This window comes from Neolamprologus brichardi, chromosome 4, assembly GCF_056152115.1.
Source record: "Neolamprologus brichardi isolate AB-2024 chromosome 4, ASM5615211v1, whole genome shotgun sequence".
NCBI lineage: Eukaryota > Metazoa > Chordata > Actinopteri > Cichliformes > Cichlidae > Neolamprologus > Neolamprologus brichardi.
In genome coordinates, this window is record NC_142107.1 from 16765426 (window position 1) to 16780488 (window position 15063).

The 15063-nt window shown below is 39.8% G+C and overlaps 1 protein-coding gene across 3 annotated transcripts; it reads left to right on the forward strand.

The window, feature by feature from the left end:
* Window positions 1–4402: 4402 nt before the first annotated feature.
* mafk (MAF bZIP transcription factor K) lies at window positions 4403–15026 on the forward strand. Of its 3 annotated transcripts, none has more exons than XM_006798190.3 (3): window positions 4403–4557; window positions 10427–10503; window positions 10584–15026. In XM_006798190.3, the coding sequence occupies exons 2-3, from the start codon at window positions 10459–10461 to the stop codon at window positions 11019–11021; spliced, it is 483 nt and encodes a 160-aa protein (XP_006798253.1). In that variant the 5' UTR covers window positions 4403–4557; window positions 10427–10458; the 3' UTR covers window positions 11022–15026. The 3 variants fall into 3 exon arrangements, with proteins under 3 accessions (XP_006798253.1, XP_006798252.1, XP_087696068.1); XM_006798189.3 differs by having other exon boundaries at window positions 4403–4552; XM_087839942.1 differs by lacking the exon at window positions 4403–4557 and adding an exon at window positions 6049–7444.
* The last annotated feature ends 37 nt before the right edge of the window (window positions 15027–15063 follow it).

Below are 15063 nucleotides of genomic sequence, written 5' to 3' on the forward strand. Positions count from 1 at the left end.
ACTGGTCGAGCTTGAAAAAAAAAATACCCCTCTTCTTTACCATTTAACCTTCATTTTTAGTCTCCTTTGTGTTCCCTTGTGAAGTCGGAGGACAAAAAGGCAAGCATTGCATTTGAACTGTGAGTTTTAAGTGCTTTATTCTGAATTAAGAGACAAGATAGCTCTCATCAATTCATTTAATTCACATCATGCGTTTAATTACTTTCATCCTTTGTGAAAATTAATTGAAAAAAATTAAATCCAAGCAAAACTTTGGCTGCTTTTAAGCTTAATAAAAGAACTGCATTTCGCTTTCAAAAACACCGCAGCCAAAGGTCTGGAATGGGATACAGGTCAATCAGCTATTCTACTAAAATATGAAGATTAAATATTCTTCTGTGGAGGGATGCAGGTGCTTTTTTGCCCCCTTTAGCAGAAATGACCTTTTTAAAGAGTTTTTGCATAATTGCTTACTATCTGGCACTGGCTGGTTGAAAATTTTTAACCACTCCTCTATGCAAAATTCCTTCAGTTGCCAGATGACCTTAGGCGGGAGGGTTTTCAAACAGAAGTTCCTCTATCAAATCCTTTTTGAACTCTGGGCTTTAAGGCCATTCAATCACCTTACCGTTCTTCCTTTTGAGCTATTCCAGGGTGGACTGAAGGTTAATTATTGCCTTGTTGAAATTTCCCTTTCTGATTCACTTTTCAGACAGGTAGCCTCATATTATATTCCAATAATCTTAGTTATGATGCAGAATTTATAGTTCAATAAATGATCGCCCGGTCCCCCAAGAGAAAGGAGGCAACCCCAGACCTTACCATTTCTGTCAGTTCTTCTTCTACTAAGCTCCCGGTGTGACAAACATGTCCACTGTTACTTTAACCAAAAAGCTCTGCCTCTGATTTGTCTAGACAGAACAAATTATTCTAGAACTCCCAGCCTCAGCCTCTGTTGGCAAAATGTATTTTACTCTTAAAATTTTTTGCTTTAAACATCAAAGTCTTTTCACTGCCACATCTTCAATACAGGGAACCATCTCTTTCTGATTATCTAAACCTTTGCTTTGACAGCAACACTTGCATGAGCTACCTGCAGCTCCTCCAGTTAAAACTAGGGGTTTTGTCACTCTTGGGTTGGATTTGCTTTGGCAGCCGGTTCAGTAAAAACTGGCAGCCATCTAAAATCTACAGTTTTTGCTGAGAGTGGAATCGTGGACCTAAAAAAAAATTTAAAAAAAAAATCTGTTGCTATGTTCTTCTGGAGGTCTTAGAGAAAATGTAAGATTGTGGCATGATGATTTCAAAGTGAAGCAGCAAACTCTAGATGGGTTTAATTAAGACAGGCTCCACTTGTCACTTTGCAAGCGGAGGCTTATTTTATGCTAACAGTGACTAAACTTTTCTGAATATAAAGAATTAACAGTGTTCATTTTAAATGTGTTAATCTTCACTTTTATTTTTCAAATTTACAGCTATCAGTAGCTTTAGGGGGAAAAAATTGAGAGCATCAAAGCATTACACTTTATAATGCCCATATTTAGTCCCGCCCATAGTCAGCAGCAGTGAACTGTTCATTCCTTAAGCATTGCTCAGCTGTGACAGGACTAAAAAAGAGAAATAACTCTGTCCTTCTCTCTGCTCTCTTGCTGTCTGCAAATTCCCAAACTCACTTTTTTGCCATTTAAAGCGTAAAAGAGAATCTTGGTATTAGACTTTAAACGGTCCACCAGTGTTTGCTCCAGCTAGTACTGCCATCACTACCACTGTAACCTCACCATGTTCATTTCCATGCTGCTCTAAGCTGCCAGCTGGTTACGTAAAGTGTTTTCATATGAAACAGATTTTGGTGAAGTCAGTGGAATGTTCAGTAAATGCTCCAAATTAAATCTTGTGTCACATGTGAAGTCTACAAATGTACAAAAAAAAAAAGCTGTTTTTTAGCTTTCGAAATTACGTACAGCTCAGACTGTGCCAGAGCTGGCTGTCTAATATGTCAGGTATTTTCAGCAAGTTGTGCCTGGACACTGTGGAAGGATCTAGTGGGAGGAAAACAGGATTATTATTATTTTTAATGCAGTGTGAGTTAATTGACTGTGAGCGTAAAGGATCCTATAAATATCTTACAACCATTCTTCTGCTAACAAATCATTTGGAGTATTTGGAAGAAAAGGAATGATCCCCTTACAACAGTGGGCCTCTTTGTACCAGATCAGATTTCTTAGGAGTTCAGAAGTCTGAGTCAGAAAGAACCCAGATTAGTGAGTCAATGTTACTTCCTGTAATTCAAAACTGCCCGCAAGAACCCAGACCCCACAGCACGTCGATCTGACAAAAACCCCGGCAAGTCTGCCGCACATGGTTTTGCTGTTTTTGTTTTGTTTCACACGTCGGGTGTATTTCAGGTCATCCGCATACACTGCTGCCAGATGGACAGTAACAGAGGGTTATGCCATTGACTGAGCAGCTGGATGTCTGACTAGTGCAGAATATTCGCGGTGGTCCTGCAGAGACTCTCCAGTTTGATCTCTTTCTTTTCTCTGTCTGCACATTCTCTAGAAAACAAGCAATGCACCACACTTTTATATTTTTTATTTACATTTTCTGCATTGTATCCCATCATCTTATTTCACTTAACATGTGATTCTGATTTACTCAGGCTCATCTTTAATACAGTCCAATAACAGTTATTCTAATAACTCATTTGTCTCGTCTCATCTATAATCTGTGATGTGATGCAAGTAACCTGTACACAAAGAAGGTTACTCATTTGGTTTATTTGCTTTTTACTCGAAGCAGGTTCCAGCACAGATGAAAGGATGGAGCCAACCATCCTTAGTAAACAATTGATTCCATATGTGATTCGGGGGAAAAGGTTGAACTGTTGAGTCATTTGCCATAAATGATGACATTCATTTTGAATCAATCCCAGTCTGCTTGTCTGGCATAAAGCCAGAGTACAAAAAAAAACCAGTTCTAAGGAATTAGTCAGTTTTTCTGTAAGCAAGCTTTTGTGAATCGTATAAAGGACTACTCCTCTCTGACTCAGAATTGTCAGTCTCCAATGTTTTTGTCCAGTGCTTTGGAAAAACTGTAAATGTTAAACCATCCACCCACCAGAAAGAAGTCTGCACAGAAAGATCTCAGCGCACTGAATCGCCCAGCCAGAAGCCAACTCAGCATTTCTTCTTTATTTACTAATAAACTACAACTCATTCTTTATCTAAAGGTCACGCTTTTTGTCATGGATCTGACATTGTGTCTGTGTGCTGCTCTGTTTCCTCATTCGCCTCACCACTTGCTAAAGATAGCACTATGGAACAAAAAATGATTCAATAATGAAGCTGCTTTTGGCCTAAAATGGTCAAAGAAAAAAGAAAAAGCTTCTCTGACGTCCTGACAGCATGTCCATGCTCAGATTTTGAAGAGATGTATGGTAAATGCACAATAACAGCTCAAGAGAGTATTTAACTGTTTGATATTTGTCATAGGTAGCCATAAACCAATAAATAACCACAAATGGCTGAGTATGCACTTTAATAAAACCAACCAAAATCGACATATTTGGGTAGCTTTGGATCCAGATGTTCACTTTTCCCAGGGTTTTATTGCATTGTTTCTAACAAATGCAAATGCAACCTAAAAACTTTCTGCTGGTCCAACCAGCAAAAAAAAAAAAAAAAGAAAAAAGAAAAGAAAAGTTTTCAGCAATTTCAGCTGCCCAGCTCAAAGTGTTTTCTAGTGTCAGCACACTGCATCTGACTTTAACAGACACCATAGTTCAGGTCAAAGCTGAGATCTTCTAATACCATATAGCTGCAGAGGAAAAGCCATACAAGTAGAGGCCATAAAAGGCTACTGACTTAACATATTTACATTCAGTACTTAATTACCCAGAATAACCTGTGACGCTATTGGCAGCAGTGCAGTTAAAATAAGAGAAATCCTGGGACTGCTGAGCTACTACACCACATACTTTCCTCGGGAATGGAATGCTGCTGGTGCTCCTCAAGTCTGAGGGAGGGGGTCGCTGTTTTCCCTCACTCAAAGGTATTTTTTGAATACCTTGTAGTGCAGAGCTGACTCAAAAATATAGGAGGAAGAGGAGGGGGAGGAGGAGGAGAGGGAGGTGAGCACACTTAGAGAGCAACAGGTTTATGACTTCCTTTAGAAATCTGAAGTTTTTCTTGGCTAATGCTGGCAACGTGAGCTGACTTTGTGCAGATTAGTTTTGTAAAGTAAGCAAAAGCAGTCGCCAGCAGTATCTGTCTTCTATTTATGGCCTCCCCCAGGCCTCCCCCCTCCCCACCCCACCTCCCCAGACTGACGTCAGCACAAAGTTATTTTCATGAATGGAGGGGGCGGTCACGAGGAATCGGTGACGTGAGTGCTTGCGGAAGCAGAGCGTGGAATGTTGGTACATTGTTGTTGTTTTGTAGTTAATTTAGTACGAGGATACGCCGCTGCCCGTCTGTGCTGGACGCAACTTTGTCAACTTACTTCACCGGTTGTCGAGGAAACATACTTTGACAGTTTTACACACTCCGGTCCACAGATATCTGCGTCCACAGAGGTGAGGTTGTATTTTTTTTAATTATTTATTTTTTTCGGGAAGATGTTTTGACATTCCTTTCTAAATTACTCGAGTTCTCACGGTGACATAGTGGCGCACGCAAACAGGGTTGTGTTGTGCATCCTCCTCGTAGGATAAGTTTTGATCCCAGTTATGAAAGCTCATGTTGATTTCGTAGATTTGTTTCTTTCGGGCGGACACGTGTTGTGCTGGAGATACATAATACAGTGCTTCAAAAGTGGCGGAGACCTCGGAGCAGTCGCATATAGGAAGTTAGAAATTGTATGAAAATATGTAAAAGGGGAAAACAAACGTGTGTTTTGCCGCTTTTCTGCGATTTGAAATAATTATTTGAAAATAACAGCGGTGATTATGACACTGACTGAATGCGGTCCCTTTAAAAAAAATTATAGCTAATACATTTTATAAACTGTATAACGAGCGAGGAGACGTTTTCGACCAGCATTGTGGGAGGGAAAAAAATAAGACGATAAAAATCACACTATTTCTTCGCACTTCTCATTAAAAGTAAAGCTAAAGTTACAGAATGTGTTACAAAATATGTTTATATACTATTACTAAGCACGCCTGAACCTCTAAGGTTTTAGATTATAACTTTTTCTAGAACGAAAAAAACCCAAAACCCCCAAAATTTTCTCCACATGTGTGTTTATTTATAGCATTTCTGTGACTTGAATAAGATTTTCGGAAAATGGAAGTGAAATAAACTTCCTCACTTTCCTATTGAATCAAATCCATGTACAACATTTTTCACATCCTCCTTAATTTTCGCGCTCTTCCCCCAGCTCACGGCAGCGAGGTTGATAGCGGCTGCTATAATGCAGAATACCAGCCTGCTTTTGACATTGGAATCGACACGTGGTCTGCATTTTTAGACATGTGGGACAAAGGGCACGATGTGGAGTGGAGGTAGACCACCAGGGTTGACTAGCCTACAAAGAAGAAACAGCAGAAGGAACCCATATTTCTACAAACGATGAATCACTTTAGAGAGACTTTATCTTATCGCTGTTTAGCTATAATTCCTGCTCTGCATAACTCGTAATGAATTGGGTAAAGATAAGAAAACCTTGAATTAAAATGACTAATTGAATTTTTGACCATGGCTCCAAAATAGCTCACAATGATCTTCTTTGCAGTCTTATATGTCCACCTTTCAGTTTGCCCTTTGCCATTTACATAAGAACTTGTGATTAATATATGGAAAATATTTGTGTCTGAGTAACTTGTTCCGCTTAGATGGTCACAGGTTGATGTCTTGAGGGGGGGCTTTATGATTCACTGTTGTTTCTGGTGGGTGCACAGTGACTTTCAGTCTGAAGCAGTAGGAGCAGGGTGTGCTCCTGTCATGAGGTTAACATGTGGTTCAATCACCAAAGTGATGATATCTTTTTTGGATGGAGAAGTTACAGCAGCTGACTCATCATACCAGTATGGGACAGTGGGGGGGGAGAGAAATTCCCCTGAAGATACAGCATGTGGTCAAATTGTCTTCCCTTTGTTTCTCATTTTGCCGGACAGTGGTGATGGATGAAAGCAGTGCAGAATGTGAGACCGTTTTTGTGGTAGAGTATTGTGAAAGTGAAATGTTTGTGGTTAGCAATGCTATGACTCACAGAGAACACGTTGGCTGTGATGTGTTTTGCTCCTCTTACTGGAAAAAAGATGTCAAGTTTTGATTACTGACTGTGGAAGCCAGTGATTTTTATTTGCAGCCGAACATGCCAGCCAGAGTGGACACAGCCAATAAGAGGCGATTGTTTGAACAGGTCTGCCTTGCATCTGTCAAACGTGACTCCCTGGCAGTTATGTAGCATTTGAGATTGTTCCCTCTGCCACCGGCAGCGGCTTGTATCAAGTCTTTTCTGTCAGAAAGACTGGATCTCAAACCACTGCTTTCACCTCATTATGGTCAGAGGTGTGGCAAATGTCAGAGGTACTCCTGTAATTATATTGCCGGATTGTGATGCTGGGAATTCTCTGTTGATTCCTGATGGAGCTGGATGCAACTCTCGATTCTGTTGTGATTCAAACTCAAATCAAATCATTCGAAACATTTGCTCAACCTGTCCTGAAAGAACATTATCAAAATCTTTAGGACTATTATTAGCAGTGACTGAATATTAATATGTCTTCTTTTATTCACTAATTATTAGTTATAATTTAAAAAAAGGACCGATGTGTCCACTTTTCATTCTTTACATCGTTCTGAAAACCAGTGTCCATGACTGGGAGAATATCTTCTCACAGATATTCGGTGAGATCTCCTCCCTTTCCGCAAGAAAGTTCCGCTGGTCATGCCAACCATTTCTGAGGTTCTCTGTACTTTTCCTTCCTCTCCCTGAAACAACGGGATTTTCCAGGAAATGTCAGATCAGGAGGGTGTGATTCCCTGCTGCTGGTTGTCGCTTTTACCAGTAAACAGCATGACTCACTGCTCAGCTATGCTCTCCATTTCCTTCACATAATATCCCACCAAATGTGCTGCGCTGGAGAAAGAGCAGAGTGCTGCGCGCCTCAGTCTGTGAAGAAATCTCTCCACCCCCCACCCCTTAGAAAAGTGCAAGAAATGCAAGCGCTTTCTCGTGAAGACTAAAGTTGAATGTCAAGGGCAGCATTAAGTCTGCTTTGCGCCGAGCCCCCTCCCCAACCTACACAAAAAGAGAAGAAAAACAAAGAATCCAGACAAGCCAGCTCTGCATTTATTAGTGAAGTGTGAGCGCATAAGTCTTTGATACGCTGTTTATTTTAGGGGAAGGCTGGGCCCCACAGTTACCTGCTGTAACTGAACAGCAGCCATGAACTTGACCCGATCCCTGACTTCAAAAACAGTAAGCTATACTTTAACCACGAGGTATCGGTGAAGGAAAGGTACATACATTTATTTAACTGGCTCGGTCTCAGATGTGGAGCAAGGTTATAATGGATTTCTTGTCCCACAATTGTTTGCCTAGAGATGATTTTTTTTTTTTTAAATCACTGTTTTCTTGCTTCTGCTCTGGTTTACTTGCTTTTGAACTAGTTAAAAATATTCATGACATGCATCTGTACATCTTCAAAGAACACAGCGGGAAACATTGTGCTTTTTGCTCAAATCCCTCAGCAAACAAGCAGAGCCGTGAAATGTTTGTGCTTATAGTGGATAGACAGTGGAGCATTTACTCCAGTGAGCACTTATTTGCTTATCAGTCGTCAGAGGGGTGTCGTTAGGAATAAAACAGTATTGCTTGTTGTATATCAAAATAAGGGAAAATGAATTTAAAAAAAAAATGAAGCACTTGTTTACAATTTATCCCTTAAAGAAACACAACAATAAGAAAGAAAGACTCCTGACTTCCACACGTAAGCATGCGCAGGCTGTTTTCCATTTATTTGGCCAAGTGACAGATGTGCAATACTTCAAAATTCCAGACATTTTGTGAAATTTGCAGCCATTGTTTTACAAGTGGGTTTGTCTCCACTCCACCCCCGTAGCTGAGCGCATTGCAGGATATATTCAGACTGCATGTTCCCTCTTCAGCGAAGGTTTGCCTGTGTGCATGTGAGGGTTTGCACATGTGTGTTCGCTCAGGAATGTGGTTTTGTTCTTTACCCGCCAACTGTGGCTTTTCTTTGAGGTATTTTCCCAGACTCCTTTCCTCACTGTTATGAAGAAAAAAAAAAGCCTAACGTAAGTTGTTTTCTCGACTATAGCGAGAGGACGTGTTTTGTCTGTCTTCTCTGTGTGGTTGCTGGGGTTTGTTTTGTTCTCTGAGGAAACTTTGGTGTCTTAATCAAGAAAGCCGTGTCCCTGTGCAAGTTGCAAAAACATAAGCACATGCCTTAAGAATTTCAGGCAAACAATCTGGCATATTGGTTCAGACTGGGGACCTCTTGTATAAAGATCAGAGAGGCCCCAGTCTGCTTTTCCATGATTTTTGCAAGGAACATACCCAGGGACCCCCCTCTGACGCAATACCACTTAAATTAGACCGTTTAGGGCCAGCTTGCTTTTGAGGAATGTTTTATTTTAGTTCATCATTTTTATTTGATGCCTCTAAAATCTCAGTTATGTAATTCTTTGCAGCATGTTTTGCAGATAAATAAAGGTCATCAGCGAGCACACCAGATGTTCCTTAAATCTCTAAACCGAAGTTTATGTGGATTCTGTTTGTAGCTGTTCGCTCATTATGCACATTTGCCATGTGTTTATTTTCCAAGTTAGGATTCTGACTTGATTTTCTATTTCAGGACAATGACTTAGTAATGTTTAAAAGACAAGAAGAAAAAAAAGCATTTGTTTTTCTAAGTTTTCACTGGTCTGAGTTAGAATCCCCTAGAGGCCCTGTATTAACAGAAATATATATATATCACACAATGAACAGCCACACCCACAGTGTTTTCTTCCATGAATGCGTCAGCTAATAGATCTGAAGAGAATATTTCCCCTCTTACTGAGGGTATCACTTATCGCATTGCTCCCTTTAAATTGTTTAGTTGGCAGAAATTTGTGTCAGCACTGCGGGCTAAATATATCCACGAGCGTTAAATAAGGGCATAGGGCAGCTCAGGAAAGCCCAGTGTAAGAAGATCCAACCACAGAGAGACGAAACTAAATCGATAGACTACATTGTCTCCCAGCAAAAATACATCAGTGACTATAAAGGAAACTATTTCTCTGTGACACTCTATCTTTAGGAATTTTCCACACGCTGCCCTGTAAAGTTCAGCAGAACTATAAATGTTATACTGATGTGATGATTTGCTTTGATGAGGAGGCAGAATCCTGTAGACTGCTGCTCTGTAAATCCAGAGATGTCAGATCAGAAGATAAATGATGGGACAGAGATTGGATTTAAGAGGAGAATTGAGGATTTTTGTACACAGGTTGCCTTGAAGTTACCAGCACAAGTTAGTGCCGTTCTTTTTTTTTTCTTTTTTATTCTTTTGTACTATGTATGGGCTGTGTTGCGGTTATGAATGAGACTTGTTTACCCTTTTGGTGACCATGTGACTCACACTCCCACGCCCATTTGCAGGGCGTTTCCATGGTATCTGTTGAGCATGGAACAGTGCACTCGTAGTCAAGCTGGTCTGTAGGTCTTGAAATGGAGCCTTTGGGGGATGTGTGCCTCTCACAGGATCGCAGCTCAGCGCGCTTGCTTTTTTTGGCCATGGCAGCAGTCTGGAAAGCATGTGGCTCACTGTAATGAGTACAGAGAGTCTTTTCTAAATACTGCCCTGGCAAAATCACTCAGGCAGAGAGCTTAAATGCAAAGTTCTGTGACGAGCAGGAGAGAGGTTGCCTGTTTCTAATTTTGCCTGGTCTAGTGAACTACATTGTCGCGACCCTCTTTTTAATATGTAAAGACAGACAAGCAACAGTGCTGACAATTAATAGAGTCATGCTGCCATCTGCTGGTATTTATGTCACTAACAAACAAACATGAGCACTGACATATGATGTAACCCTGGGATGTGACGTCTGTGCAGTAAACTTCTCGAGTACCACCAGTGGGGGTGTCATTTCTGCTTATCTGTCATATCTGAAATGTCAAATAACATGCCATCTTGAGTAAAAAATATCAGTATCTCATTTTTTAAAATATAGCGCTTGAACTAAAATGCACTGTTTAAAATTCCTGCATGTTAACGCACTCTGCAGCAGAAGTAACCCGAGTAGTATAAACTAATGGTATGTGCAAAGTAACACATGCTGTCCAGTCATTCTAGTAGAATAACTTCACTAACCCAATTGCTTCTAAATTGCCAACATAAGTAGCTGAGTACATCTGCTTATTTGTAATTACTTTCGTCCATCAATAATATGTTCTGTTTCACTTACTTGAGGTCGTATGTTTTTTTACTTTTCAGTGTCTTCTGTGAGATTCTGGTCATTTGTCTTCATGCAGGGAATGACGACTACTTTTAAGACGAGCAAAGCTTTAAAGGTAAGCATGAGAAGTTTGAAAAAATGTTTTAGTGATTCACGCCTGCACACAGTTCTTCATGCACTGCTCGTGTCTTGCAGGTCAAGAAGGAGGTGGGTGAGAATGCCCCTGTGCTCAGCGATGATGAGTTGGTTGCCATGTCTGTGCGGGAGCTCAATCAGCACCTGCGTGGGCTCACCAAGGAGGATGTTGTGCGATTGAAGCAGCGACGGCGGACCCTGAAAAACCGCGGCTATGCCGCGAGCTGCCGCATCAAACGTGTTACGCAAAAGGAGGAGCTGGAGAGACAAAAGACCGAGCTGCAGCAGGAGGTGGACAAGCTGGCACGTGAGAATGCCAGCATGAGATTGGAGTTGGATGCACTGCGAGCCAAGTATGAGGCTTTGCAGTGTTTCGCCCGGACTGTGACCAGAGGGCCTCTCTCACCAGGCAAAGTTGCACCTACCAGCGTCATCACCATCGTCAAATCTACCAGCCAAAACAACTCCAGCCCATCTGCTTTCTCAACACCTTCCTAGTGTTGACAGGACTGGGCTCTCCTTTGCCTGCCTGGTCCTTCCTATTTCTGACCTGGTCTAAACCCACTCATCCCACACTGAGATGAGGCTCGGTAGTTAGACTGAGGGGTGGCCGGGGTGGCAAGCTCTACGTGATGTTAGGCTGCATTCACAATTCTGTCTCCCTCTATTTGTCTCTTTTACACAATCTACATTGTCTGTGCACTGTGCAAACCCCCTTCCTGACAACCAGCACCGGCAGGTTATCGGGCCTCTGTGACCCTACCTCCATGACTAATAGCAGAGATTTGCTTTTACTCAAATTTCAAGTATTTGACACGCCTTAATGTGGCAGCACATGGTCTGGGACACCTCTCATACTTTATGATGTAAAGAATAAATTACGAGAGGTTTAAAGTAACGCATATGAGACAGTATGGATACTTTTAAAGTCTTTGCCAAATCACATTTTTTTTGTATAAATATTAATGAGCCTCTGTGTCTGTTGCCTTGAACGGTTCTACATGTGATCTATGCAATATCTCACATGTATTTTAACACAGAGGTGATATCTTTCCACTGTGAGGTCAAATAGACACTTCTTCAAGGCCACAGTTATCAGATGCCTTTGAAAGCTAGCCAAACGCGGCACCGGAAACTTATATGCTTAGCACTTTTAGGAGGTGCTAAGCAGTAAAGTCACTTGACTAAGTGTTTGAGTAACATGCATGAAATCTTATGTAGAAATGGTTCTGAGGGATCTTTGCGTTATACTGTTGACAACTGACCAATGTTTAGCTAAAAAGCTATACTAGTCTTTTAACCATGATACCTATATAAGTAACTTATTTAGAAAGCAATACCAGTACAGTTTGAATGAACCAGTAAAGTTGTTCATATACAGCTGAAAGTGATCTAATCTGGCAGTTTTGAAGAAACACCTTAAATTAATATTCGGAAAGAGTTAAAATTACCCATTACGATAGAATTTGTCTTTGTTGGACTGGACTGTTTCCTTGTACAATATTCTAAAAAGTGCCATTTGTGCCTTCATTCCTCCCACTGGCAACTGAGAAAAGACATGTCTGAGTACCGTCAGATTTCAGAAGGGGTTCCGATCTCTCTTGTCAACTACATTCTAGTTGACAGATAGCTGAAAAGTACTGTTATGTTGTCAAAGGCAGTGTAGGCTGTTGGAGCTGTTGCATGTGATTGCATTTGTGTGTGGCCCCTTGACTCAGAAGTTTCTTCATATATATTGTAGAAAATCTTTAAATTCTGTTTAAATGGTAAACTTGGTTAGACTAAATTGCAAAACTGGAAAGTGATTAAGGAACATGCGTTTGACAATGGTGTCTTTCATCAAATAGCACTTAGAGAAGACTGTTAAGATACAGTGAGTAGAAAAAAAAAATCACAGGGCCACTTGTTTAAAGAAGGAAGTTACGCTTGCATTTCTGCAGTTACTGGTGCTTAACTAAGTGAAAACACAATGTGGTCGAACCACTTACAGGAAAGTTGTGCCAAATGTAACTAATGATAGTGAACTACTACTATCTGCTGAGGCACTTACTGAGTGGTGTTTAATCTCTTTTCTTTGTATGCAACTCTTGGTAGGTAATCCATATTGGATATAATAATAAGAGCAGACCTTTTAAGTATGATGCAATTCAAGTTGCTTACTGTATATTACAGACTAGAGACGGCAAAGCTCCCACTGCTTCTGTTGTCCCTTAGATTGAGAACTCCGTCCAAATAGAAATCATTCCTTATACTGGGTCACAAGAAGTGCTGCTGCCGGTGTTGGTATTTCCGAAACAGTAACCAGCTACTTTTCTTTTGACACGCTCTTCTACAAGAGAACTCCTGACGCCCGTTTCTAGAAACTGTGGTGTCAAGATAACTAAATGCAGTAAAGTCCTTGCTCTCATTGTACATTTTGTAATATTTAAATATGAAATTCACTTGAAATCGAGCTGTTCTTACCGAGAATCCATTCCCAATTTGGAGTGAAGTCAATAGATTGTTCGTGTCAGGATTTTCTCTTGGCTAAGAGGACATGACTGTTCTTCCCCTGTTCCATAGCTGCAAAGAACAGTATGGGGAACTTTGCTGCTGTACAACCTGCTGTGATTTATAAGCAGGGGCATTGCTGTGTTCTTACTCTCATTTTGTATTTTTCATTTGGTTTGTGTCAATACAGCCCATGTTCTTTTTTTTCCTGATACTTAGTTTTATAAGCATATACATTATATAAATATACATTATATAGTACATATTTTTCTATATTTATGTCTTTTACTATGCTGGGAGTGGTGTGATTATGTAATCGGTCTTTGAAGTCTAATTATATGGATGCTGAACTTTTCTCTCAAAAAGAAAAAAAAAAAAAAAGGAAAAAAATAGTATTCAAATTTACAACGGGAGAACTATTTTCGTAACTTAAGACTTGTGAGTATTTATGGCCCAAGAATAGTTCTTCTCAGCACATTCACAATGTATCTAATGCACGACTTGGACAGTAACTAGGGTTACATGCAGGCTGCAGATGACCTTCTGTAGAAGCTATCATATTTTGTCATGTCAAATTTGATCGTTTCGAGTGTAACACGAAACACTGCCTAATATCAAAAGTGCCTAATTTCAACCAAGTGTTCAGTTTGCAAAATGGGCTTTTGGGCAGCGTTAACTGAGGAATTATTAAGAATATTGCAAATAGAATATGAGGAAAATTTGCTCTTAAAACAGATCAACCTGCATGCAAACCTAGTCCGCCCCTGCAGCCACTAAACCTGGTATACTTTTCTAAATATGTCAAGTCAGAAATTTCAGTGACTGCAATGCTTTTGTAACTGCTTAACAAAAAAAGAACCCCAAAGCTCTTTTAGGACTGTTCACCCAGGCCTCTTACAGATAAGGAATGTGTCAAGCCTTGGACAAATGAGTACATATTACCTGTTTACATAACTTATTTCTTGAGCACATTCACCTAAAAGGCTTTGTGTGCATAGCATTACAGTGACCTCTTGTGGTTTAGTTTCCAAGCAAAACTAAGCTACATCAGGGCTTCTTTAATTTTAGCACTTATTACTGTATTTGAGTCTGAGGTGAATACTTTTTTTTTTAATGATCACACCTAAATAATAATTACCTGAAAAAAAAAACAGTTTCAAATTTTAAAGTATATATTTATGTACAGTGCCTAAATAAGGACAAACCTTCCTCTGGGTGAATTAAGTTCTACATTTCAGTATGACCTAGCAGAGAGTTTATTCATGCTCTTTTCTTGAGCTATCCAAAAAAGTCTAGCAGACACACAAGTTTGAAGAAGGTTAAAGATGTAGATACATTAATGTAGACATGTTTATGGGTGAAAAAACAAAACAAAAAAAAAAAACCTTCCTGCCATGGGTGAATACAAACCTTGGTTTGATCAGCTTTCTTTCTACATTGAAGTGAACCACAGTTAATACCAAGGAGCAGTAATAGAACAGATCGTTTTTTAAATCTTTCATACAATAATTATAGCAAATGCATGTACAGAAATGTGCATGCTTGTTTAACTTGAGTAAGCATTCGAGGTGATCAGCTGTCTTTGATTAAATAAGCTTCGACACACACAAGCTTTGCCAGTCCTACAAGCTATAGTATTTAACTTTAGCCATGTAGAAAGTCAGTTTTAATATTGTAAGAGTGGAGCATATGTACAGATTAGGTGTGGCTAAAATTATGGATGAAATACATTGAATGTTAGTTTAACAGCAGCAACTTCTGCGTTTGTGAGTTTGAGATAAATGTCTCGAGGCTTAGAGTGACTGTCAAATAGCAGTAAAAAGGCAGCATAAATTGAGTATGTACCATTCATGACTTGTCATTACTCTGCTCATATATTTTATATTTATTTCAATGATTTGTGTAATTTTATTAAAAAGAAAAAAACACCTAAATTATTTTTACATTCATTTACATGTTTTCTTAATGAACTACCCTCATGTACAAATAAAATCTATGTTGTTTCTGCTCTTATTTAATGTGTGGTAAATTTATTCCTATTAATAAGGGT